This window comes from Gigantopelta aegis, unplaced genomic scaffold (assembly GCF_016097555.1).
Source record: "Gigantopelta aegis isolate Gae_Host unplaced genomic scaffold, Gae_host_genome scaffold72, whole genome shotgun sequence".
In the NCBI taxonomy this organism is placed as follows: Eukaryota; Metazoa; Mollusca; class Gastropoda; order Neomphalida; family Peltospiridae; genus Gigantopelta; species Gigantopelta aegis.
Window position 1 is genome coordinate 181,655 of NW_024537379.1, and position 27,254 is coordinate 208,908.

The 27,254-nt window shown below is 37.3% G+C and overlaps 1 protein-coding gene across 1 annotated transcript; it reads right to left on the reverse strand.

The window, feature by feature from the left end:
- LOC121367247 lies at positions 1–25,463 on the reverse strand. The gene is made up of 12 exons (XM_041491357.1): positions 25,235–25,463; positions 24,454–24,520; positions 17,867–18,004; positions 15,766–15,903; positions 13,724–13,917; positions 12,940–13,073; positions 11,490–11,635; positions 7,977–8,213; positions 7,042–7,129; positions 4,700–4,868; positions 2,260–2,374; positions 1–745 (listed from the first exon to the last, which is right to left on the reverse strand). The coding sequence occupies exons 1-12, from the start codon at positions 25,244–25,246 to the stop codon at positions 567–569; spliced, it is 1,617 nt and encodes a 538-aa protein (XP_041347291.1). The 5' UTR covers positions 25,247–25,463; the 3' UTR covers positions 1–566.
- Between the last annotated feature and the right edge of the window lie 1,791 nt (positions 25,464–27,254).

A 27,254-nucleotide genomic window follows, 5' to 3' on the forward strand; every position in this document is an offset into this window, starting at 1 on the left:
TGAACCAGAAAAGGACAATTTATTCAGTAATTTGATTCAACATAATTCGTCACCGGTAATTCAAGTCTGATAACTCTGTTTGTCAAGTCAACGTTCATAAACATCACTCTGAGAAATCTGGGCCCGTGCTTATAAAAGGTTTAGAGTCCAGTCTCAATCTCAAATGACGTCACACGCATTCAGTTTATATGACGTTAGTGTTCCAGACTTATTAGAGTCTCAAGTCTAGACTCTATACGTTTTATACGCACCAGGGCCCGTGCTTATAAAATTGTTAAAGAGTCCAGACTCAATCTCAAATGACGTCACACGCATACAATTTGCATGGCGTTGCTATGATGTTACTGTCTCAGACTCTATTAGTCTCGAGTCTAGACTCTTGACTCTAATAGAGTTTGAGACACTAATGCCATGACAACGCCATACAAATTGTATGCATGTGACGTCATTAGAGATTGAGTCTGGACTCTTAAAAAGTTTTATAAGCACGAGCTCAGGTCAGGTCAGGTTTTCACGCGTCTCCTCAGTGTCAACGTTCAGAAAAAGCAAGTTGAGATATCTGGTTTTCATGCCTCTTCCTTGTAACCAGATTTTTTTTTCCGATTGGATCTTTTCTTCTTCAGAAGCACCAAGGTCACAGTACAGATGACGAGCAACAGGAACGTCACCACGGCAACGCCAGCTATTATCGGAGTAATGAGGTTCACTTCCGGTTCACACACTTCATCAGAACTGTGTGCGGTTTCTGAAATATATATATATATATAGAATACTAAACGAGCGTGCCTGTCATACCGTTTTTATGAAATGAGTGAACAGTTTTGGTATATGACGAGCGAAAGCGAGTCAGATACTAACACTGTTAACGAGTTTCATAAAAAATGGTATGGCAGGCAAGCTAGTTTAGTATTTTATTTATTACAAACCAACTGTAAACAAGCCGTAACGCAGAAGCAAGCGGATATCGAGACCTACTACACGTTGTTTTTCCACGAATTGGGTCAGCAAGTGATCTACGTCACGCTCACGTCACGCCAATATTAAACTAGTTAGATACTGAGTGATTGTTATGACATTAGCAATATCTTACACTGGTGTGTAATAAATTTAACTCTTGTCAGGCGTGTAATGCGTTTGGCCATTGAGGCTGGTAGGTACTGGGTTCGTATCCCACCTGAGGCAATGGGGAATTTTCCATGCCAGTACCGGCTCCAACCCAGAGTGAGTGCACCGCTAGGCTCAATAGGGGGGTGTAAGCCCACATACACCGAGTTTCACCCACTTCACGGCTGCGATTATGGATGTGTAAACCCGAGTGTATGACCCCAACATGGGGGATGATTACCCGGCATGCACTGCAGGTTCCGTGTACCCCGGGCTCGGGTGATACCGAGATAGCTCAACTGTCAGCAAGCGTGGAGCACGGCCCTGCCAAGTTATCCCATGCCGAAATGAAAATACTGCGGCTTCACCATTCATCTCATCATCATCTATGTTTATAATATCAACAAAAAAAGTCTTTGTCTCTGTGTTAAATTTTTCTGGCGTTTAAAAAAACAAAAAAAACAAGTAATAATACAAAAAATATATAAATAAAACATAATGCGTTTGGTTAAAAATATAACTGATTGGCAGCATAGTTTCATAGAGGTCATTTGACAGTTTCAACATGAAGAACGATCAGTTTCAATTTAACTTGTATGTCACAAGGCAATCAATTTCTGTCATTCTTTTTTCATTGGGTTATTACCATGGTGCGGCCAATCGTAGGTCTTGTAATCAAAAACACGTGTATGATATCACAAATACTGTATGCTGGACTCATTAACGGATGTATATATATTTATTTATGGGACGATTATTTATTTATTTATGGGACGAATATTTGTTTATTTATTTATTTATGGGACGATTATTTATTTATTTATTTATTTATTTCTGGGACGATTATTTATTTATTTATTTCTGGGACGATTATTGATTGATTTATTTATTTATGGGACGATTATTTTATTTATTTATTTATATATTTCTGTCACGATTATTGATTTATTTATGGAACGATTATTTATTTATTTATTACACTATCCCAGCCCACGCAGTTTGTATATCTTATACGTACCTGTTTTCTGACCCCACAACTAATTACCCTTTCTTTCCACGCTGACCTGCTGACCCCGCCCCTGCACTCACCTGTTTCATTAGGAGAAGAAACGCGCCTAACGGTAAAGCTCCTGCTGACCCCGCCCCTGCACTCACCTGTTTCATTAGGAGAAGAAACGCGCCTAACGGTAAAGCTCTTCGTAACAGTCTCGTCCGACACATGAACTGATCTACGCTTCCTCCCGAACCCAGACTGCCCGTTACAGTCGACCTGAATAGAGAAGTAGTTCACATGTCAGCAAGTGCGTGTGCAGGTGAGGAGTTGACACACCCACCCCACGCCACCCCACCCCATCCCGCTCAACCATTGGTTCCTCTTTGTAAAAAATGTTTTGCAGAGAAGCAAAGTAAAGTTTGTTTTATTTAACGACGCCTTTAGAGCACATTGATTTTTATCTTATCATCAGCTATTGGACGTCAAACATAATATGGTAATTCTGATATTTCTTTAGAGGAAACCCGCTGCCGCCACATAGACTACTCTTTCTGATATGCAGCATGGGGTCTTTTATATGCACTTTCCCACAAACAGGACAGCACATACCACGGCCTTTGATGAACCAGTTGTGGACCACTGGTTGGAACGAAAAATAGCCCAAACTGCAAATGGGTCTACTGAGGAGGATCGATCCGATGATCGACCGCTTCACAGGCGGACACGCTACAGCTTGAGCTGCATCCCGCTCATAAACTTCGCTTGCGCACGCACACACACAAACACGCACACGCACACACACGCACGCATACATACGCACGCATACTTTCACACACACACACACACACACACACACACACACACACACACACACACACGCCTCCCTGCACCGATAACATTTCTGCAGAAGATTTTAAACTACGGGCAAACATTTGGTATCCAACATAATATGGCTATTTTAACATAGGGGTGGGGTGCGGCAGGGTGGGGTGGGGAGGGCGAACACTTTTCGTAGTCGGTAGAGCACTTGCCTGAGATTCTTAGGTCAAAGGATCGAACCCTCTCGGGGGATCCATTCTCTAATTGGGTCTACCCCAACCCGACCTATTCCAACCATTGCCCCATGACTTCAAAGGTAATGGTCCTGTCTCTGGGAAATGCATATAAAAGGTATCTTGGTATTAATTGAACAAAACAAATGTAGCGGGTTTCCTCTGAAAGCTACGTCTCAGAAATGACCAGATGGTTGAAACAGTCCCAACCTTAACCCCACTTGTGGACGAAAACATACATTGTGTTTTGGATGTCAAACATAATATGGTAATTTTGGCACAAAGGAAACCCGCTACATTTTTACATTACTAGTAGCAAGGGATCTTTTATATGCACCATCCCACAGACATGATGGCACATACCACGGCCTTTGATATACCAGTCGTGGTGCACTGGATGGAACGAGAAATGGCCCACTGGGTCCACCGACGGGGATCGATCTCAGGCTGACCGCGCATCAGTCGTGCGATTTGCCACTCCAGCTACATCTCGCCCCTATAAGGTCATCATACCCCAACTAAACATTCTTGGTCGTGTCGTGGTTAAGCCTTCGGACATAAGGCTGGTAGGTACAGGGTTCGCAGCCCGGTACCGGCTCCAACCCAGAGCGAGTTTTAACGACCACTATACCCTCTCTCACTAACCATTAACCACTAACAACTAACCCACTGTTCTGGACAGGCAGCCCAGACAGCTGAAGAGTGTGCCCAGGACGGTGTGCTTGAACCTTAATTGGATATAAGCACGAAAATTAGTTGAAATGAAAATGAAAGTTTACGGGTTACATCTAGTATACCTATAAAACACTCGTTCCTTCCCAGAGGCAAAACAAAACAACAAGAACAACAAAAAACAAAAACAAAAACAAAACAGAACAAAAAACAAAATAAAACAAAAAACAAAACAAAACAAAAAACAAAACAAAACAAAAAACAGAAGGAAAAGTTTGTTTGTGCATCCATTTGGTCAAGTGTTAATTTTGATAAAGAATTTTATATGAACGCTACCCAACCACATTACATTTATATTACGGGTCCCTCCATCGGCGACGGTGGGCCCATTGGGCTATTTCTCGTTCCAGCCAGTGCTCCACAACTGGTGTAACAAAAGCTGTGGTATGTACTATCCTATCTGTGGGATGGTGCATATAAAAGATACCATGCTGCTAATCGAAAAGAGTAACCCATGAAGTGGCGACAGCGGGTTTCCTCTCTGAATATCTGTGTGGTCCGTAACCATATGTCTGACGCTATATAATCGTAAATAAAATGTGCTGACATTAAGGGCGGACCCAGGAAACATTTTAGGGATGGGACCAAGGGCAAAACGGCACATGGAGCAACTCACTGAAAAAGGCACTTAAAAGAAAATTTATAAATAAATTCTTCAAAAGGGGACACTTTAAATTTTTAGTGGGAGGGACAGGTCCTCCCCCCCCCCGGCCCCCTCCCTTGGATCCACCTTCATTTGCGTGCATCGTCAAATAAAATATTTCCTTCCTTCCTTCCCTCCATGGGAAACACACCTAGACCCGCCCCTTGCACTCACCGAGTCACAGAAAGAGCCGAGCTGTGCGGGACACACCTTGATGACACAAGACAACAAGATGGCGTTGTTGTTGTTTAACATGAACGGCTGCAACTGCAGCGTGATCGTCGTGCTCGGGGAGCGCGCCGGTCTCGCCTTCATCAGTTTGCCGATCTCAGACGACGGACAGCTGAATAGAAACGAGTTTGAAAAATAAACCCAGAAAAGACATTCCTGAGTTTGCTGCCATTTTTAAGATGTTATCGACTAACAGAGTCTTTTTAACGATTGTAATTACATATCAAATATATTTTTCTGCATAAAATATTAGTGGCTGTATATGAAACGTGTTTCTGATCGTTCTAATATTTGTACTAGGTTAAATTTCATTTTATTTCCCAACAAAGATTTTTTCGTATGTACGAAATTATTTGAAGACAAAATCCAGTTTGGGCTTCTTACAAATATTAAGACGACCAGAAACACATTGAATTTTGTGTCCATTCACATTATCAAATGTTTTGTAATCATTTTGACCATTTATTTAGCGACTTAATCCTAACATTAAAAAGACGATATTAAAGGAACATTCCTGAGTTTGCTGCAATTTTTAAGATGTTATCAACTAACAAGAGACTTTTTAACAATTGTAATTACATATCAAATATATTTTTCTGCATAAAATAATAGTGGCTGTATATTAAACGTGTTTCTGATCGTTCTAATATTTGTACTAGGTTAAATTTTATTTTATTTCTTAAAATATAATTTTTTCATACATATGAAATTATTCAAAGACAAAATCCAGTTTGGGCTTCTTACAAATATTAAGACGACCAGAAAAACATTGAAAATACAAACACTGATATTCTAAACAAGAAAATATATTTAATATGTAAGTTTAATCGTAGAAATATGTTATTAGTCGGAAACATCTTACAATGCAGCAAAGTCAGGAATGTCCCTTTAATATGGACGTGCTGCCACTTTATGCTTTGTAAAAAGTATTACACTTTTTCTCTTTTTTTTTAAATATTAATTTTTTATATTTTTTAAATACTTTTTTTCACATGAAAATTATTTTTTTCATATACTTTTTTTTGTGAAAAAACATATCTTAAGAAATCCAATTTCAAATTTGACAATCGTAAGATTTGTGCTTTGCTATCTCCCAAAATGCGTTACATACAGACAGTCTATCTCCCAAAACACACAGAACACGTGCGTTACATACAGACAGTCTATCTCCCAAAACACACAGAACACGTGCGTTACATACAAACAGTCTATCTCCCAAAATACACAGAACACGTGCGTTACATACAGACAGTCTATCTCCCAAAACACACAGAACACGTGCGTTACATACAGACAGTCTATCTCCCAAAACACACAGAACACGTGCGTTACATACAGACAGTCTATCTCCCAAAATACACAGAACACGTGCGTTACATACAGACAGTCTATCTCCCAAAACACACAGAACACGTGCGTTACATACAGACAGTCTATCTCTCAAAACACACAGAACACGTGCGTTACATACAGACAGTCTATCTCCCAAAACACACAGAACACGTGCGTTACATACAGACAGTCTATCTCCCAAAACACACATAACACTGAGATATCACATATCACGTGATAAATAATAAAAACATTTATTATATTTATCCCAGACCTTGCCTATTAATGAAACTATCACTCTCGCTCAGTATCAGTGATTCCTGCCTTGAAACTAGTTCAAGGAAAGTAATTTTTAGAGAATTTATATGGTATCAATATATAGTATATTAAATGGTTCCACATAATTTTCGCTAAAGAGGGGGGAGGGGATTAATTAATCATTCATCTCAACATTTTTTTACAGCTGGGTCTGAGATATTATCCGTGAAGCACTCGAGTTTTGTGGGCGTTTTGAAGTTTGTCGAAACGTGCGTACCACCGCTCCACCCCTTTTGAATCGGATTCCGTTTAATATGCGAGCAATCAGTGTACATGTATAAGCTTGCGTGGTTGAGATGGGTTTGCGTGTAGTTTTGTTGTGAATTTGTCATTGATCTGCTACTGATGGTATGCACTACAAGTAAAACTAGACCCCTAGGAACCGGGGACGGGAAAGTAGCTGTGCTCCCCTCCCCCCTGCCCCCCTCGAGGAGGAAAATGTACGATATATATATTTTTTTAAATTGGGAGGGGGGGGGGGGGGTCCTACTCTGTATAAATAAATATTAATATCTGGCTAGAGGCTGTGGTCCCTCCACTACATATTGTGCCACCCCTCCCCTCCCCCCCCAGATGTTGTGTCTACTGGCCTGACAGTTACTCTAACGTGCAACACAATTGTAGTCTTCGTTTACCCATTTTCTACAATCTTCAAGGTCTCCAGATCTGCATCCGATCGTTTATTATTGGCTGTGCAAGACTCTAGCCTGATTGCAGCGTATCCTGTAACAAACAATGCTATTTTTAATCAACCAATTTCTATATTTTTGAAAGTGGCAAACCTCCCTTCGTATTTATATAACATCTGACATGTTCTTCGTTGTTCTGTAATACATACAGAAGTGACCAGTTTACAAGCCCTAGAATTTAGATGATATTGTGTTTACACAATCATGGCCATCATCATCATCATCATCATTACAAACACCTTCGTCACAATTATGATCATCACCATCAATGCTACTACCGCCGCCACCGTCATTACCATTATCACCATAATCATCGTCACAATCATCTTCGTCATCACATTCACCATCATCATGACCCCGACCCCATCACCATCATTATCATCACCATCACAGTCGTTATCATTATCATAACAATCACAACAACCACAACATCATCATCTTCATCACCACCACCATCATCACCATCATCCTCATCATCACCGCCATGATCATCATCACAACTACCACCATCATCATCACCATTATCACCATCGTCATCATCATCATCACCACCACCATCACTATTGTTATCATTATCATCATCACAATTATCATCATCATCATCATAACTATCACAACAACAAACATCATCATGATCACTATCATCATCGTCATCATAATTAACATCAACATCACCACCGTCAGAATCACCATGATCATCGCAGTTATCATCATCATCATCTTCTTCTCATAACTATCACACCAACCACGTCATCATTATCACTATCCTCCCCATCATCATCATCACATTCATCATCATAACTATCACAACAACCACGTCATCACGCTCACTAGCACTATCATCACCATCATCAAGGTGTTCTACTGCACTACAAAGCTACCTGATGTGACGCAGACTTTGTCTACGTAAGTTGTTCCCGACAGGGCGGTCAGGTTGCCATACTGGGGGGTGGTGTACAGGTGGCAGGCTGTGCCCGTGTACTGGGCCGCCACGCAGGTCGAGGTCTGGTCGCAGAACGCCTGGCACGCCTTGAGGTCCGCCTCCGTGCTTAACCCCTTGTAGGCAGACTCGTCGCCCTGTTGATCCGGGTGCTCCGTGTACGTGCACGTCGTTGTCACTGGAAGTAAGCAATGAGAAACTCTCAACTCAGGGCCCCGTTACAGAAAGCGATCTTAGCGCTAAAATAACTCTAAATGCATAACGGTTAAGGTGATGTTAGCGCTAAGATTAGCTTAAATGTTTAACAGTTACTATCTTAAGCATTTGAGGTGATCATAGGGCTACGATTAGCTTAAATGCATAAGAGTTACAACCTGATGCACGTAAGGTGATATCAGCGCTAAGATCGCTGCCTGGAACGGGTCCCAGTAAAGGGACGGTTCTGACTTTGTTATTATTGTAAAAAAATAAAAAAATAAAAATATTAACAGGGCCTTTTTAACATCTAAAATTACACATCAAATAAATGTTCGTGTACTAATGTATGTAGCAGTCACTTTTCATTTTACTTCGTAATATATATGAGTTTCATACATACACAGTTATTGGAAGGTAACATCTGGGGTGGGCGTCTACATGTACAAACATTAGGACGACAACAAACACAGACAGGATAATATATTTTATATGTAACTTTACATTTATTTTTATTAGACATCAAAAGAATTTGTTAGTCGCAAACTTGTTACCATGGTAACAAACTCAGGATAGTTCCTGTAAGTCCGGGATTAGCTCGAGTCACCTCCAGCCCTACCCCTTATTGATATCAATATCATATCATATCATATCATATATCATATATCATATCATATATCATATCATATCATATCATATCATATCATATCATATCAATAGCATATCAATAGCATATCATATCAATAGCATATCAATATCAATAGCATATCAATAGCATGTCATGTCATATCATGTCATGTCATATCATATCATATCATATCAATCTCAATATCATATCAATCTTAATATATCAATATCAAATCAATATCAATATCATATCAATATCAATATCAAATCAATATCAATAGCATATCAATATCATATCAATATCAAATCAATGTCAAATCAATATCATATAAATATCAAATCAATCTCAATCTCAATCTCAGTATCATATCAATATCATATCAATATCACTATCAAATCAATATCATATCATATCAATATCAATATCAATATCAATATCAAATCAATATCAAATCAATATCATATCAATATCAATATCAGTATCAGTATCAAATCAATATCATATCAATATCAAATCAATATTATATCAATATCAGTATCAGTATCGAATCAATATCATATCAATATCATATCAATATCAAATCAATATCATATCAATAGCAATAGCATATCAATATCAAATCAATTTCATAGCAATCTCAATCTCAATATCAAATCAATTTCATATCAATCTCAATATCAATATCATATCAATATCATATCAATCTCAATATCAATAGCATATCAGTATCATATCATATCATATCATATCATATCATATCATATTATCATATCAATGTCAATATCATCTCAATCTCAATATCATATCAATATCAAATCAATATCAATATCAATATCAAATCAATATCATATCAGTATCAATATCAATATCATATCACTATCATATCAATATCATATTAATATCAAATCAATATCAATATCATTATCATATCAATATACCAATATCAAATTGATATCATATCAGTATCAATATCATATCAATATCAAATCAATATCATATCAAATCAATATCAAATCAATATCATATCAATATCAATCTCAATATCATATCAATATCATATCAATATCATATCAATATCAAATCAATATCATATCAATCTCAATATCATATCAATATCATATCAATATCAATATCAATATCATATCAAATCAAATCAATATCAATTTCAATCTGAATCTCAGTCTCAATATCAATATCATATCAATATCATATCAATATCATATCAATATCAAATCATATCAATCTCAATCTCAATATAATATCAATATCAATATCATATCATATCATATCATATCATATCATATCATCATATCATATCATATCATATCATGTCATGTCATGTCATGTCATGTCATGTCATGTCAATACCAATACCAATACCAATATCACTATAAATATAAATCTCAATATAAATCTCAATAAGGGGTAGGGCTGGAGGTGACTCGAACTAGGCTGGGATGTTTATAGATTCTAACAAAATATTATGGACATTTCGATACTTTGTCGAAGGACAAAGAGATGAAATCCCTTACCGCCAGAGAGGCTATTCTTATCAACAAAGCAACAAGAGATATGTTAAATGCACGTTTCCTTAAAGGGACAGACCATAGGTTGTAAACACTAAGACATATTTTTCATGATAAAATTTGTTTATGATCACTAAAATCAAACATTATTTATATTTTATTGTTAAGATTATCCATTTCCGTACAACCGAAATGGTTCTGGTCATCCTGGTGGTTTTAATACCTCAACATGCATTTTTCTTATTTTTAAAAAAGCACATGCGTTTGAGATTTAACCGTTATTGAAACGAGCTCCTGTCTGTTTATTAAGGACATTTCACCGTTCCAGTGTCACACACTCTCGTTTCATTCTACTAGTATTGAAACCTTTTTCCAAATGTGTTACAGGTTTGTAGATTTACAGGTTGAAACTTGAGTGTGCGATTTTAAGACAACAAACTTAGTACATACTATTTTCCCGTAAGCCTCCTAAACTCCATACGGATTTTACTAACTTCGACCCCCCCCCCCCCCCACCCTTCTTTACAAAATTCAAGATCCGACCCTGTTTAGATAGGTTAATGTTTGTATGCTTGTCAATGTAAAGCAAGTATACCGGTGACATGTCGTCAGTACATTTTAAAGTACTGCAGTTCAGAGTCTGACATACTGCTAAATTCACGTCACGGTCCTAATTCCATAGACACTCGCAAACTTTGCGATATCGCAGTGCGATGTAAAAAAAAGCTTTGCGAGGATGTCGCGATGTTGGTTAAAGTGACAGATATCAGTTGTTAAAATGCTCAACTTTCGTAAACACCTGATATCATAAGTGTACGTGACAACCCCCCCCCCCCCCCACCCCCACCCACCCACCCCCAAATCCTGGAGAAAAACATCAAATTCAGGCATTTAGTATTATACCCACAATATTAGTAAAAATGCGTGGCGATTCGTTTGCAACTGTATATAGCTGTTTGGCTGTAAAGCTAATATGAATAAATGTTGTAATCCAGATTCGGGCATTTTCGTTTAATTAAAGCCAAAATCAGCCTGTCCCCCTCCTCCTCACCCCCTTACAAAAATGGGATCCCGTACGTCTATGTAGGAACACATATAAACACACCTGGACTGGCAATAAATTCCAATGTCAGTTTGTCGTCCAAAGGGACGTTACTCGATGCCAGCGTTCCATCCTTCAGCCTGATGTTAAACTCTACAGCGGCTGAGTCGACGTCTGGGACGTTGTCGATGTTCTGTTGTTTGGTGTTTCTGGAACACAGCAGTATCAAGTTGTTATATACGAAGACGTGGACGATAAACGATGACATGTTCTGAACATGAAAATCAAGCAACTATTCTGAGTGTGCTGATTAGGCAATACATGTCTTTTACGGGGCCCGAATATGTTTCGTATATCCTAAATTCAAGGGCTATAACTCTGTGAAAATTAATAAATCGTTATGATAGTCAACCGTGATCTGCAAAATGGCAGCTCAATACCTTGAGGCATTGCACACAAAAAAAACCCAACAAAGTCTTGAAAATCTTGTTTAATGGACATAACTGTCAAAAAAGGGTAAATTGCTATGAACGGTACACGATAAATATATATACACAATTTCAGCTCAATGTCGTGAGGCACTGTTAAAACTATATGTGGGACAGTCGGACAGACAGATAGAGACGAGTAACGAGATGATCATTTCAAGTAGTTTCCTTAAACAAAACAAATTTACTATGTACTTTGATATGTCACGTCTATGTGTTGTACTACTATCTGGGAAATACTGGAAATATTACCCATCTGACCGTGCTCATTTCGTTCTGAATCACGTCTATGTATTGTACTACTGGGTGGGGAATACTGGAAATATCACCCACCTGGCCGTGCTGATTTCGTTCTGAATCACGTCTATGTATTGTACTACTGGGTGGGGAATACTGGAAATATCATCCACCTGACCGTGCTGATTTCGTTCTGAATCACGTCTATGTATTGTACTACTGGGTGGGAAATACTGGAAATATCATCCACCTGGCTGTGCTCATTTCGTTATGAATCTCGTCTATGTATTGTACTATTGGGTGGGGAATACTGGAAATATCATCCACCTGACCGTGCTCATTTCGTTCTGAATCACGTCTATGTATTGTACTACTGGGTGGGGAATACTGGAAATATCATCCACCTGACCGTGCTCATTTCGTTCTGAATCACGTCTATGTATTGTACTACTGGGTGGGGAATACTGGAAATATCACCCACCTGGCCGTGCTGATTTCGTTCTGAATCTCGTCTATGTATTGTACTACTGGGTGGGAAATACTGGAAATATCACCCACCTGGCCGTGCTCATTTCGTTATGAATCACGTCTATGTATTGCACTACTGGGTGGGAAATACTGGAAATATCGTTCACCTGACCGTGGTGATTTCGTTCTGAATCACGTCTATGCATTGTACAACTGGGTGGGGAATACTGAAAATATCACACACCTGACCGTGCTGATTTCGTTCTGAATCACGTCTATGTATGTATTACTGGGTTGGAAATACTGGAAATATCACCCACCTGACTATGGTGATGTCGTTCTGAATCTCCACAGTGTTGGTTCCCTCTGCACATGTGACCGTCACCAGGCTGTCCACGCTTGTTAGGTATTTGTTGTTGAACTGCACGATGACGTCACGAGACTTGTTATTTGCCTGTTAATCACAAAGCAAGGTACGTGCTCATAAAACTTTAGACCTACATATATATACTAGTAGACAAACAGACGAAAAGAGACAGAGATGGGGAAAATCCGAACGAGAGAGGGGGAGAAAGAGAGAGACACAGATGTAGAGGAAGAGACAGAGAGAGGGAGACAGAGGGATAGTGTGTGTGTGTGTGTGTGTGTGTGTGTGTGTGTGTGAGAGAGAGAGAGAGAGAGAGAGAGAGAGAGAGAGAGAGAGGGGGGGGGGGGGGGGGGGGGGGAGGGAGAGACAGAGATAGACCGAGAGAGAAAGGGATGAATGGTGAGATATAGAGAAAGGCACACAGAGAGGGAGAGAGGGAGGGAGGAGAGAGGGAGAAATATATAGTGATAGAGGGAGAAAGAGAGAGGAGGGAAAAAGAGATAGGAGGGAGCAAAAAAAAAAAAAAAGAGAGAGAGAGAGAGAGAGAGAGAGAGAGAGAGAGAGAGAGAGAGAGAGAGAGAGAGAGAGAGAGAGAGAGAGGGGGGGGGGGGGGGGAGGCAGAGACAGAGATAGAGATAGACCGAGAGAGAAATATATCGAGATAGAGGGAGAAAGGGAGATACAAAAATAGAGAGAGAGATTCAGACAGACAAACACAGAAGCAGGGCAGTACTGACCGAGTTGATCGTCGCCCCACCACAGTCGGTATCCAGCACGTTAAGGGCCAGTCCCTGTCTGCCGGCGGGGAGGTCTGTCGTCGTGAACGTACAGCCCGCCGTCTTCTTGTTACCGTCGACGTAGATGACGCCGCCGAACGTTCCGTACGGATTCAACACGATCAACATGGATGACGTGCCGCATGTGACGTCATCTGAACGAGAAACAAACCAGTTCACGAGCTGCGTGCTTTTTTTTTAACTCTTCCTAATATATATATATATATATATATATATATATATATATATATATATATATATATATATGTATGTGTGTGTTTTACTCTTCCTAATACCTTGGAGTTGGTGGAGTTCCGTGCGTGATTTAAAAACAGATTTCTGCCTTTCGTTCCTTTATTGGTGAACACCATTATTTTACTGTGCTCTGGTTCGGCTTTTGCTGCACTCCCTCATCAGTTGCCATTAATATTTTATGCATTGAAATATATTTGATATGTAATTTAAATCTTTAAAAAGTCTGTGTTAGTCGATAACATCTTAACATGAGGAATGTCCCTTTAACTCTGTTCAAAGATGTGAAAAAAGAAGGGTTTGGTATTATTACATAACCTGTTACGGATCTCCTCGAGAGTGGCGGTCCTCCTAAGGATGAGCACTTGATAATGGATCACGGAAGCAATCGTGACTTTGCTTAACAACCTTTCCATTCTGTGTTGTGCAGAGATATGTTTTTATATTATCGTTTAGATTCAATACACTGAACTGATCCATCAATCAACTTTCGATTATATATAATCGATTAGATTTCCACGAACTTTAGATAGATTTGAATGTGTAGGACTATGCAACTATTGTCATCCTTTTTGTGGGCAGGACATAGCCCAGTGGTAAATCGCTCGCTCGATGCGCGGTCGGTCTGGGATCGATCCCCGTCGGTGGACCCATTGGGCTATTTCTCGTTCCAGCCAGTGCACAACGACAGGTATATCAAAGGCCGTGGTATGTACTACCCTATCTGTGGGATGGTGCATATAAAAGATCCCTTGCTGATAATCGAAATATCTGTGTGGTCCTTAACCATATGTCTGACGCCATATAGCCGTAAATAAAATGTGTTGAGTGCGTCGTTAAATAAAACATTTCCTTCTTTCTATTGTCGTCTTAGGGCGGGATTTAGCTCAGTTGGCTGTGTGCTCGCTTGGAGTGCTTGCGTCGCAGGATCGAACCATCTCGGTGGATTCATTCTCAACTGATTGGATTTTTCTTTTCGTTGCAACCAGTACACCACAATTGGTCAAAAGCCGTGGTATGTGATTTCCTACATGTGGGAAAGAGCATATAAAAGATCCATTGCTGTATTAGGAAAAATGTAACGTGTTTCCTCTGATGCCTACGTGTCAGAATTACCAAATGTTTGACATCCAATAGCCGATGATTCATTAATCAGTGTGCTCTAGTGGTGTCGTTAAAAACAACAAACTTTAACTATCGTCGTTTAGACCAGGATAGACGCGAAAAATCTCTCAATTTACCTGTAAGTCCCAGTCAGTAATTGTGTTCTTTATTCATGAACACAATCAGCATATTTATAGGAAAAGTTGCAGTTTCTTTGGTTTAACGACACCTCTAGAGCACATTGATTTTGTAATAATCGGTTACTGGATGTCAAACATTTGGCAATTTTGACATATAGTCATAGAGGAAACCAGCTACATTGTATCATTAGTAGCAAGGGATCTTTTATATGCACCATCCTACAGACATGATATCACATACCACGGTTTTTGTTACACCAGTCGTGGTGCACTGGCTGGAAAGAGAAATAGCCCAGTGTGTCCACCGACGCGGATCGATCCTAGACCGATCGCGCATCAGACGATCGCTTTACATATTTATATGAATTCCATCGTCTAAACTCCAGGAGCAATTTGCTAACATTTTACACGACAATCGATTATTGCTTTATATAGTCGATTATCACATCCGCCCAATCGATCAATATTCGATAATAATCGATCACTGGACACATTACGCCGACTCACAGCGAGGGAGCTGACACTGGTTCCCGTACGCGCTCGCCGGACAATGGCACGCCGCTGTTCCGCTGTTGTTGTAACACACCCCGCCACCAGTGCCGCAGTAGTCCGTTAGACTGGTACAGGGTCCGGTGTCTTTCAGAGCTGTAACAGTAATACACGCACGTTACACTGACTATAGTACTGTCGGAAATAGAATAAAAATGATTTTTGTCGATTATTTCTTACAAACTAAACTGACAAGTAAATATTGTGTAAATACCCATTCAATGATACTTTACCTAATTTAGCATTTACTTGTTTGGGCTCTCACTGATGTACAAGGTGGTGTTTACTCTTGAAATTAAACTAAGTATGTCAGTAAACAGGTGATTTGTGACCTTTATTGGAACAGACTATAACACGTTTTGATCGATATGTGTCAATTTCATTTACCCTTAAACAAACTTTTAATTTAAACTGCAAGTTAACTGATTGTTTTGAATTGCAGCATAAATTATTAATTATGACTAGCATATTTATTGAATATAAATTTAATATAAGTACATTAGAAATTTACACATTCTTGCAACAATTTAAAGGTGCTATATAATGCGAGCTGTGATAAAGATTCTCCAATAAAAAAAGTATTTTCTACCAGTAGATAAAATTATTTCCTATAATCATTTATGGGCATATTGTTAAAGGTGTTTTCTTTAAATGTTAAATGAAAAGTTTATTAAAAAAAATAAAAATAAAATACAAAATGATTTGCAATAGCTGTCATTGGGTAACATTGAGATAGCACCTTTAATGTCGGTATAATGGATCGTTATAATGGCTCTTGACAATTTTGCTCAAAAGTTAAATATGACTACAAATATTTTGTTTTGGAGAGGGATAGGGGAAAACCATCATTAGAAACAGTCCCTCACATATTGTAACAGCAATGAAATTGACACATGTTGACCAACATTTGTTATAGTTATAGTTCCAATTAAGTGCACAAATCACCTGTTCACTGACATTTTTCTTTTAATTTCAAGAGTAAACACCACCTTGAACATCAATGAGCGCCCAAACAAGTAAATGCTAAATTAGGTATACTATCATTAAACAGATATTTACAAAATATTTACTTGTCACTTTAATATGTAAGAAATAATCGACGAAAATCATTTTTATTCTATTTCCGACAGTACTTTAGTTAAACACAGCCAGGCCAAGTACTAAAAGACGAATAAATAAAACGAGCCAAATAATAATAAGAATAAGAATAATAATAATAATAATAATAATAATAATAATAATAATAATAATAAATTTTTTGAAAAAAGAAATAAGGAAAATAAAACCAGAACAAAGAAACAAACAAACAAAGCAAAATAAAAACACCAGCAAATAATTAAAAAAACTAAATCATGTTCTGAAAATAGTTTAAGTATCGTATTAAAAAGCATTTTCACGAGTGAAGCATTAAAACCAAAGACGTCTGTTATAGTAAGTATCTCCTTATTAAGCAATGTTGTTGTTTAGTGTTTGTTTTTAAGTTCAGAATTTTCTTGAAACAACATAACTTAAACCACATACAGTAAAAAAAATTAATAATAATAATTTAAAAAAACTAATAATAATTTAAAAAAAAAAAAAAAAACATATCATATTAAAATATCTCACTAAGACTTAATAAAAAAATGTTTTTGATAGTATCGTATTAGAAAAATAACAAAACAAAAACAGAAACAAAAATCAACCCACCAACTTAATTATCTTAGTAAAATCCATCCTTAATTCATGTATTGAAAAACAAACAAACAAACAAACAAAAAATCCCAAACAAACTAAAAAAAAAAAAAACATAAACACAAACAAACAACAAAACACGCACCTCAAGTATTGCAGTAAATGACACACCCTCCCTAAACCCCATTGCAATAACGGTCTATCCTATCAGGCCTACAATTTGGAAATAAAAACTCATTCTTCGTGTTTCATTTTAACTTTATTTTCGTGCTTATAAATATCCAATTAAGGTTCAAGCATGCTGTTCTGGGTTGTCTGTCCAAGACAGTGGGTTAGTTATTTGTGGTTAATGACCAAAAATCCCAGAACAAAGAGCAATACTCGCCATCCTCCAAGCCGCAGTCGTAGCTGAGGTACGTGGTGCCGCCGCAGTCGCAATATCCGGTGTCGACACCCGTCTCCAGACACGTCTTGCTGTTGGCGCAGTCCTGGCCGTCTCGCCGACAGTCAAAATAGTCCCCGCCTGTAGAAATACATAATATAGTCCCCGCCCATAGGAATACATAACAAACAAAGTAGTCACCACCTGTACGAATTCACAATAAAATAGTCCCCGCTAGTAGGAATTCGTGTACAAAACAACCAAAGTAGTCCACGCCTGTAGGAATACATAACAAATAAAGTAGTCCCAGGCTGTAGGAATACATAACAAATAAAGGAGTCACAGCCTGTAGGATTACATAATAACTAATGTAGTCCCTGCCTGTAGGAAAGAAAACAAAGTAGTCCCCGTCTGTAGGAATACAAAACAAACAAAGTAGTCCCTTCCTGTAGGAATACATAACAGTTAAAGCAGTCCCCGCCTGGAGGAATATATTACAAACAAAGTAGTCCCTGCCTGTGGGAATACAACACAAAGTCGTCCCCTCCTGTAGGAATACATAACAAAGTAGTCCCCGCCTGTAGCAATACAAAAACAAAGTAGTCCCCGCATGTAGGTATACAAAACAAACAAAGTAGTCCCCGCCTGTTGGAATACATAACAATCAATAATATTCAACTACTCCGTGAAGACATGCAAAGTAGTCCCTTTTATAATATGCCGCTATATTTATAAAATGGTTCTCCGTAAGGATGCGGACAAATAAAGTAATCCCCGCCTATATCAACAAGGCATTAATCAAATTTCCCGAACAATCCGGAATTTTTAACCCATATCCGGAATTCCGGAATTAATGCCAAATATCCGGAATTTTTTCCAAATTCGCTATCATTTTTTTTTTTTTTTTTGGAAGCAACCATTTCTGAATATATTTTAAATTTTCTATATTTTTAAATCCATAGTTTATTAAACCGATTTTATCATTCTGCATTTTCCATTTCAACCTGAACTCGGTATTATCTACAGTTTTGTGCTATTACTAAGACGTTTGTCTATTGGCTGTATTTGTCAACAGCCGACCAATGGAAATGTTGTTGACAATCGAGTAAACTGAAGCCATGTATGAAATTTGTTTTACATGTTATGTAGTTTATGTATTCATTTTAAAGATATTTCAAATAGCATATAGTAATTACTACGGGGCAGACATCGGTTCTATGGCGATGCATGCAACTTCGCCACTGTGGGTAAAAACACTTACGATCGTAGGAAAACAAAAGAAACGGATCCACAATTCTCTTCTTTTCGTATGCTTTCACATGCAACATTTCACTAAATAATATGTGTCTACCAGTAATCTGTGACACATTCATGACATTAATATACCTACCGATCTTGTTTTATTCAAGTATGTTAAACTATAAACAATGTTAAATATTACAAACCATTGTTAGATTTTGCCGCGATATTTTTCTTTACACTGGCACCCCAAAAGTACTACTCTAATAGTAATGCAAACGTAATGCAGAACGATAGCCAGTCTTCATGTGGGTACCAGACATTTCGTCCCAAATTGAGTTAACCACAAATTAGTTCGACCCCACTGATGAAATAGTGCAAATGTGGCAATGTACCTACATAAAAATAACATTGGTCTTTTATTAAAACATTTTTAGTCAAACGCAGATGAACCTAAACAAATGCTTTTTTTTTAAATAACAGACAATCCTCATCATAATTAAATTTTGGTTTGTTACTAATAACGTTTAAAATGTTAAGGGTCTTTAAATCATTTTAAACCTATTTTAGATGATGCATACATTCACAATAAAATGATATTATAAAAACAGTTTTGGATTAGAACTAAACCTCCTTCCCTCTTTTTGAGTAGCCCATGAAGTAGCGACAGCGGGTTTCCTCTCTCAATATCTGTGTGATTCTGAACCATATGCCCGATGCCATATAACCGTAAATAAAATGTGTTGAGTCCGTCGTTAAATAAAATATTTCCTGCCTTACCTGTTCCCCCTTTTCTTTCGGGGTATCATCGCTATTTATCCCACTTGACTGAATATCTGTGGGCAGACACAGAAAAACGCCCACGTGGAAAATAGAGAAAAGTTTGATGTCAAGTGTGATTGTCGTTAGGACAGTAGTAAGTGTTTGTGACAAGGCTATAGAAGACAGTGAATGGGTGTGACGTATATACCTGGAACTGAACCATATTTTACTCTGCCGTCGCAGGTCAGCGACATACGAGGTGTATTGTACACCGTTTAATATAGATACATTAAAGGGACATTCCTGAGTTTGCTGCATTGTAAGATGCTTCCGACTAATAAAATATTTCTACGATTAAACTTACATATTAAATACATTTTCTTGTTTAGAATATCAGTGTCTGAATACTCAATATATTTCTGGTCGTCTTGAAATTTGTAAGAAGCCCAAACTGGATTGTGTCTTCAAATAATTTTGTACGTACGAAAACAACATATTTTAGGAAATAAAATGAAATTTAACCTAGTACAAATATTAGAACGATCAGAAACACGTTTAATATACAGCCACTAATATTTTATGCAGAAAAAATATATTTGATATGTAATTACAATCGTTAAAGTCTCAGTTAGTCGATAACATCTTTAAAAATTGTAGCAAACTCAGGAATGTCCCTTTAAAGGGACACACCCTAGTTACGGCTAGTTGTTAACCATTACGGCGTTGTTTTTCGCTATTAAACCCATTTTTTCACAAATAAAATTGCACTTTACTTACCGTTTATTATTTAGAATATACATTTCTATTCACCTGAAGTGTTTTTTGGTAATCCTGGTAATCCTGGTTTTTGTAATACCACAAAATGCATTTTTCTTATTTCTTAAAAACGAACGCATGTTTGAGAAAAAACCGTTGAGCACACAAGGTCTAATCTATTTTTAGACGGAATATTTCCATTTCAATGTCACAGACGTTAGTATACCACGTGACCGTTATCATTTTGGTTCGGTTTGTTTTCTCGTGCACGGTTCGCGCAATCAACATCCGATTTGTTGTTGTTCATTTGTGAGATTTTTCGTCACAGTTCGTGAACATTTTCAGTAACAATAAAGTTCAGACAAGTAAGTGTCTCAATACAAAATGTTACAAACCCTTAAAACCAATAATTTTGCTAAGTCTTACGATATCTGGAGAGGGGATACAACAACCAGGACAGAACAGTTGGAACATGTCCAGGAGAGGTGAAAAGAACGCACCCCAAGTCTGTGCGCACTCTGTGAAATTTGTCTTGACGTAGGCATTGTTGTGCTTCGAGCGACATCTACCGGTGACATCAGAATACTAACTTTCAAAATTATTTCCAGCAATTGGGACATGGGGATTCCCGTGGTATTTATCGATATAAAACCTGCTTTTTCACTCCATTTGATAAAAACGTGATCTAAGTGTGTTACAGGTTTGTAGATTAACCAAATTATAATTTATTTTCGCTGGATGGAACTAGGGTGTGCGGCTTTAAGTAAAATACATGATTGCACATTCGACAAAATAATGACGTACATGATACATTACAACTTGTAAAAGTGTGTATATAGAGGATTCGTCACGAGTATTTTTTAATATGGAAAATATCAACCGAGTCTACGTTAATCGTACTAACGTTTAAATACACAAGGTTGATATTTTAGGCCTACATATTAAAAACACGAGTAGCGAATTCTGTTTATCTTATAACACTTCTAAAATAACATTTTAATTCCATTTTTAGTAAATCACAGTACTAAAGTCGCCTCCATCGGTAATATGACGTCATCACGATTAGCTCAAATTAGTTTGACGTCACGCATTTTAACTAAATCTTATGAAAATATTACGCCGAAGTATACATGTCTTGATGGCTTGTAAATAAATGACCCATTCACAGCAATACATTATTACATAAAGACCATATAATTTTAAATTTGCATACCATTATTAACCGGGTTAATACACTAAATTATCGCATGGATATCATGGGTAAGTTATAGGAAACATACATTTGTAAATTAAACTTGATAATGCAACAGTGTGTAAAGCGGTTCTGTGGTTCACATCTGCATGAACGTCAATAATTAGCAAGTTAAATTTGATTAATTCCAAGTGAATAATAATTTCATGAATATAAAATAACAATCAGACGCTTTCTATAAGCCTGTGCACCTTCCTACCACCCACCCCAGACCTCATCACATTTCTTTTGTTTCTCTACCACCGTTTATAGTTTCCTGTCACCCCATAACACAACTGGTAGACAGTGTGGTTGCCCCCCCCCCCCCCCCCCACACACACACGCACACACACACCAATGGGAATTGAGTATGTTCTCTGAATTCACATTTATGTCGCATATGGATCTGGTTTAGCCTATGGATCTGGTTTAGCCTGTGGACCTGGTTTAGCCTATGGACCTGGTTTAGCCTATGGACCAGGTTTAGCCTATGGACCTGGTTTAGCCTATGGACCTGGTTTAGCCAAGTCTGGCAATATTTTAGAAGAAGCCTTTTTCTTTTTTTCCTTGACATATGTCACTGTCTATTGCACGAAGATCTCAGGTTTACGTATTTGAGAAATATTCCACTTTGGAATGAAAATGTTTATTTGTTTGACAGCATCTTTGCGCATTTCAAACAATGACTATTTTGTACTTCGAACACTTTATACTAAGAATGAGAGAGTGAAGAAGAGAAAGAGAGACAGAGACACACACACACACACACACACACACACACACACACACACACACACACACACACAAAGATACATAGATGGAGATACAGGGAGACGGAGAAAGACAGCTTGAGAGACAGAGAAAGGGTGGACGGCTGTTCCTATACAGGCTACTACTACCAGGTTATTATTATTATTATTATTATTATTATCATCATCATCATCATCATCATCATCATTATTATCGTTGTTAGTGTTTTTATTATTATCATCATCATCATTGTTATTATTATTATTATCATTATTATCATTAGTATTGTTATTGTTGTTTTACTGTCATTGTTTTTATTATTATTATTTTCATAATTATTGATATTATTATTATTATCATCATGATCATTATTATTATTGTTGTTAAAATGATGATTATTATTATTATTATCATCATTATTATTATTGTTAAAATTATTATTATTATTATTATCATCATCATCATCATTATTATTATTGTTAAAATTATTATTATTATTGTTGTTGTTGTTGTTAAAATTATTATTATTATTATTATTATTATCATCATCATGATCATTATTATTAATGTTGTTAAAATTATTATTATTATCATCATCATTATTATTATTGTTGTTAAAATTATTGTTATTATTATTATTACTATTACCATCATCATCAACATCACTACGGACTTATGCTATAGTACATATAACTACCACTACTATGTCTAAAACAAAAACAGTCACAACTAGAAAACATGTGAGGAATAAACCATAATTCTAATCACAACCGTCATACATCTAACTAAAATGACATCTGCCATTTGTCACACGATTGCGGTAAATAGTCCAACCACTGATGGAATAATTCAACCACTGATTAAATAATTCAACCACTGATTAAATAGTCCAACCACTGATTAAATAGTCCAACCACTGATTAAATAATTCAGTCACTGATTAAATAATTACAGTTCCGTCTTTTGGCAAAATACAATTATTATTCTGTCGTTTAACTAAACCATTAATCAATGCATTTGATCAAAGCAATTTTGGTCAATCATTTTACAAATACAGTTAAAAACGATTTATCTATGTAAACATTTCACTAAATGGATCGTTCAATCAGTTAAATTAGTTAACTCAATGAATATTCCAATCATTTCACTAAATGAATAGTTCAGTCACTAAATGAATAGTTCAGTTATTTCATTAAAAGAATAGACCAATCGTTTCTCTAAATGAATATTTCAATCGTTTCGCTAAATGAATAGTTGAATCATTTCACTATATTAATAGTTGGATCATTTCACTAAATGTATCATTCAATCATTTCACTAAATAAATAGTTTAATTGTTCCGCAAAATGAATACTTGAATAATTTCATCAAATGAATAGTTCAATAATTTCACTAAATAAATAGTTCAATAATTTCAATAAATGAAAGGAAAGGAAATGTTTTATTTAACGACGCACTCAGCACATTTTATTTACGATTATATGTCGTTGGTTCAATAAATGGATTGTTCAGTCAGTTAACTTACTGAATATTTCAATCATTTCGCTAACTGAATAGTTCAGTCATTTCACTAAATGAATAGTTTAATTGTTTAGCTAAATGAATAGTTGAATCATTTTACTAAATAGTTCAATCATGTCACTAAATTAAACGCTCAATCATTTCATTACATTAATAGTTCCATCAATTCACTTAATGAATAGTTCAGTCAATTAACTCTTTGAATATTTCAATCATTTCACTAACTGGATAGTTCATTCAATTGAATCATTGAATAATTATCATTGAATAATTTGACTAAATCATTAAACAGTGCGGTCATAGAGACTGACTGTAAAGTTATCCTAGTTACCTTGCACGTTGACTACAAGTGACAATAGTATCCATAATACTCTCGTTCTGGTCTTCAAGATAGCTCCCTAGGAGAGAACAAAAGTATAGATTTATAGCGAACAACCAATAGATATGGACATGTATAGTATGCATATTTCAACTTATATATGTTCGTTTGTCTGCTCATCCATTCATCCATCCATCCAACCATTTATCTCTCTATCCTCTATCTCACCATATATCGATCTATCTATCTATCTATCTATCTATGTATGTATGTACCAAAGGCCGCGGTATGTGCTATCCTGTCTCTGGGATGGTGCATATAAAAGATTCCTTGCTACTAATGGAAAAATGTAGCGGGTTTCCTCTGATGACTACGAATCAAAATTACCAAATGTTGGACATCCGCTAGCCGATGATTAGTTAATCAATGTGCACCAGTGATGTCGTTCAACAAAACAAACTTTAACTATCTATCTACCTACCTACCTATCTACCTATCTACCTATCTACCTATCTATCTATATGATCAATATATTTAGCTATATTTAGCAATATCCCTGTCTATCAATGTATATCTCCATCTCTTTCTATTTATTTGCCTGTCTGTCTGTCTGTCTGCCTGCCTGCCTGTATCCATGCATGGATGTATGTATTTCTGCTTGTATGTTTGTCTGTCTGTCTGTATAGCTGTCTGTCTGTCTCTGTATCTGTTTGTCTACTATATATATCCCCTTAATCTAGATGCCAGTGTGTGGCTATGCGTCCACAAATCAGTAGCTAAATGACTGACTTACCTGGTATGTCATGCCGCAAATCTGGAGAAGAAACACTGTACACAAACTCGACAACCTGTTTGAGTAAAGATTTGAAAACACTTAGACCTTCCCGTCAACACCACTCTCATCGTGTGTAATAGCCAAAAAACCCCACTCGACGCCTGTTCATCGTTTTTCACTCTTTTCAAGCAAAAATCGGCCGTGGAATTCCACACGAATTCAGTCAAGCGTAGATTCCTCAACGAGGCCCATCTCTAACCGCGTACAGGTGTCTATACATAATTCAGAATTGAAGAGAGGCGGTGTTTCTATTTTCAATGATTGGCTGTTATATCAGCGCTGGAGTGAAACGTAAAAATACTGAACCCCACGGACCTGCTTCGGTGGCGCAGTGGTTAAGCCTTCGGGCTACAGGCTGGTATGAAGGCTACATGGTTCGCAGCCCGGTACCGACTCCAACCCAGAGCGAGTTCTTAAGGGTAGGTGTAAGGCCACTACACCCCCTTCTCTCTCACTAACCACTAACCAACTAACAACTAACCCACTGTCCTGGACAGACAGCCCAGATAGCTGATATGTGTTCTCAGGACAGCGTGCTTGAACCTTAATTGGATATAAGCACGAACATAAGTTGAAATGAAAGGAACCCCACGAAAAATGCACCATCCCATTTTCAATTGTTAGTTATGTGTGGGGTAGCTATAACACATACAATAACCGCAACCCTTAGCATACAATTTCTGGGTTGTTTATTGCCTGTGAGAATACATGTACGTCCTGTTATAAAAATCAGTTATAGGGACATACCCTAGTTTTTAAACACTAAGGCATATTTTTGACTATTACAGATAGTACTAAACCAAATAACTTCCGGCTGCGTCATAGTTCGAGGTACACCCAACTTTTGATAGAGAAGTGAACACCATAAGTCATGTGACTGGTGATAAATGTGAGTGTATTGGTTGTAAAAAGAAATAGTTTCATCCGGGCAAAAAAACAAAATGCAATTTTATTTCATCTAGTACCACTGTGTCAAGTAGTCTTGTGCTTGAAACATGTATGGGGTGCCTGTAAAAACAAGTACGGTACTCGAATTTTGTGCGGAACTAGGGTAGTCATAGCCGCTACCCGTTATCTCAGAAATGAGCAGTTTGACCCCCAATTTTTCTGATTCACTTTAAGGATGAGGGGTGGTAGTATTTATATCCGTGGCGTTTACGTCAATTGATACGCTGCAGATAGGAGTTGTAGCCACATATGTTACTATTCTCTTCTATGGGATTTGATTTGGTAGTATACTCCGTTATAGCCGTTTTAGATTATCAATTTCCGTATATTGGAAGTGTTTTTGCTCATCGTGGTGTTTTTAACATCACAAAATACCTTTCTCATATTTTTAAAAACGCACGTGCGTCTGAGAAGTAACAGTTATGGAGTCGAGCTTTAGTCTATTTTAGAGGGTATGCCACCATTTCAAAGTCACACACTCATGGTTCACTGGATTGTAACTTTATCCAAATGTGTTACAGGTTTGTAGATTAACTAAACTTAGTGTTAATTTACAAGTCTGACTGATGCGTTTTTAGTGGAGTTTATTATATATTGTCATTCATTCATTTTCATTCATGTCAACTTATTTTCGTGCTTCACCTCAGCTATCTGCGCTGTCTGTCCAGGACAGTCGGTTAGTTGTTAGTTGGTTAGTGAGAGAGAAGAGGGTGGTAGTGGCCTTACACCTACCCATTGAGCCCGTAAGAACTCACTCTGGGTTGGAACCGGGCTGCGAACCCTGTACCTACCATCCTGTAGTCCGATGTCTTAACCACTGCGCCACCAAGGCCTCTTATATCTTGTCGGGTTTTGCTAGTCTTAAAGGGTCATTCCTGAGTTAGCTGCATTGTAAGATGTTTCCGACTGATAAAATATTTCTACGATTAAACTTACATGTTAAATATATTTTCTTGTTTAGAATATCAGTGTCTGTATACTCAATATATTTCTGGTCGTCTTGATATTTGTAAGAAGCCCAAACTGGATT

Coding starts and splice junctions, on each gene's coding strand:
- LOC121367247 (XM_041491357.1), bottom strand. Junction 18,005..24,453: donor ACTTGTAGTCAACGTGCAAG/GTAACTAGGATA, acceptor GTATTTCTACAG/GCGGGGACTATTTTGACTGT. Junction 7,130..7,976: donor CAAAGTCTGCGTCACATCAG/GTAGCTTTGTAG, acceptor TGTTTGTTACAG/GATACGCTGCAATCAGGCTA.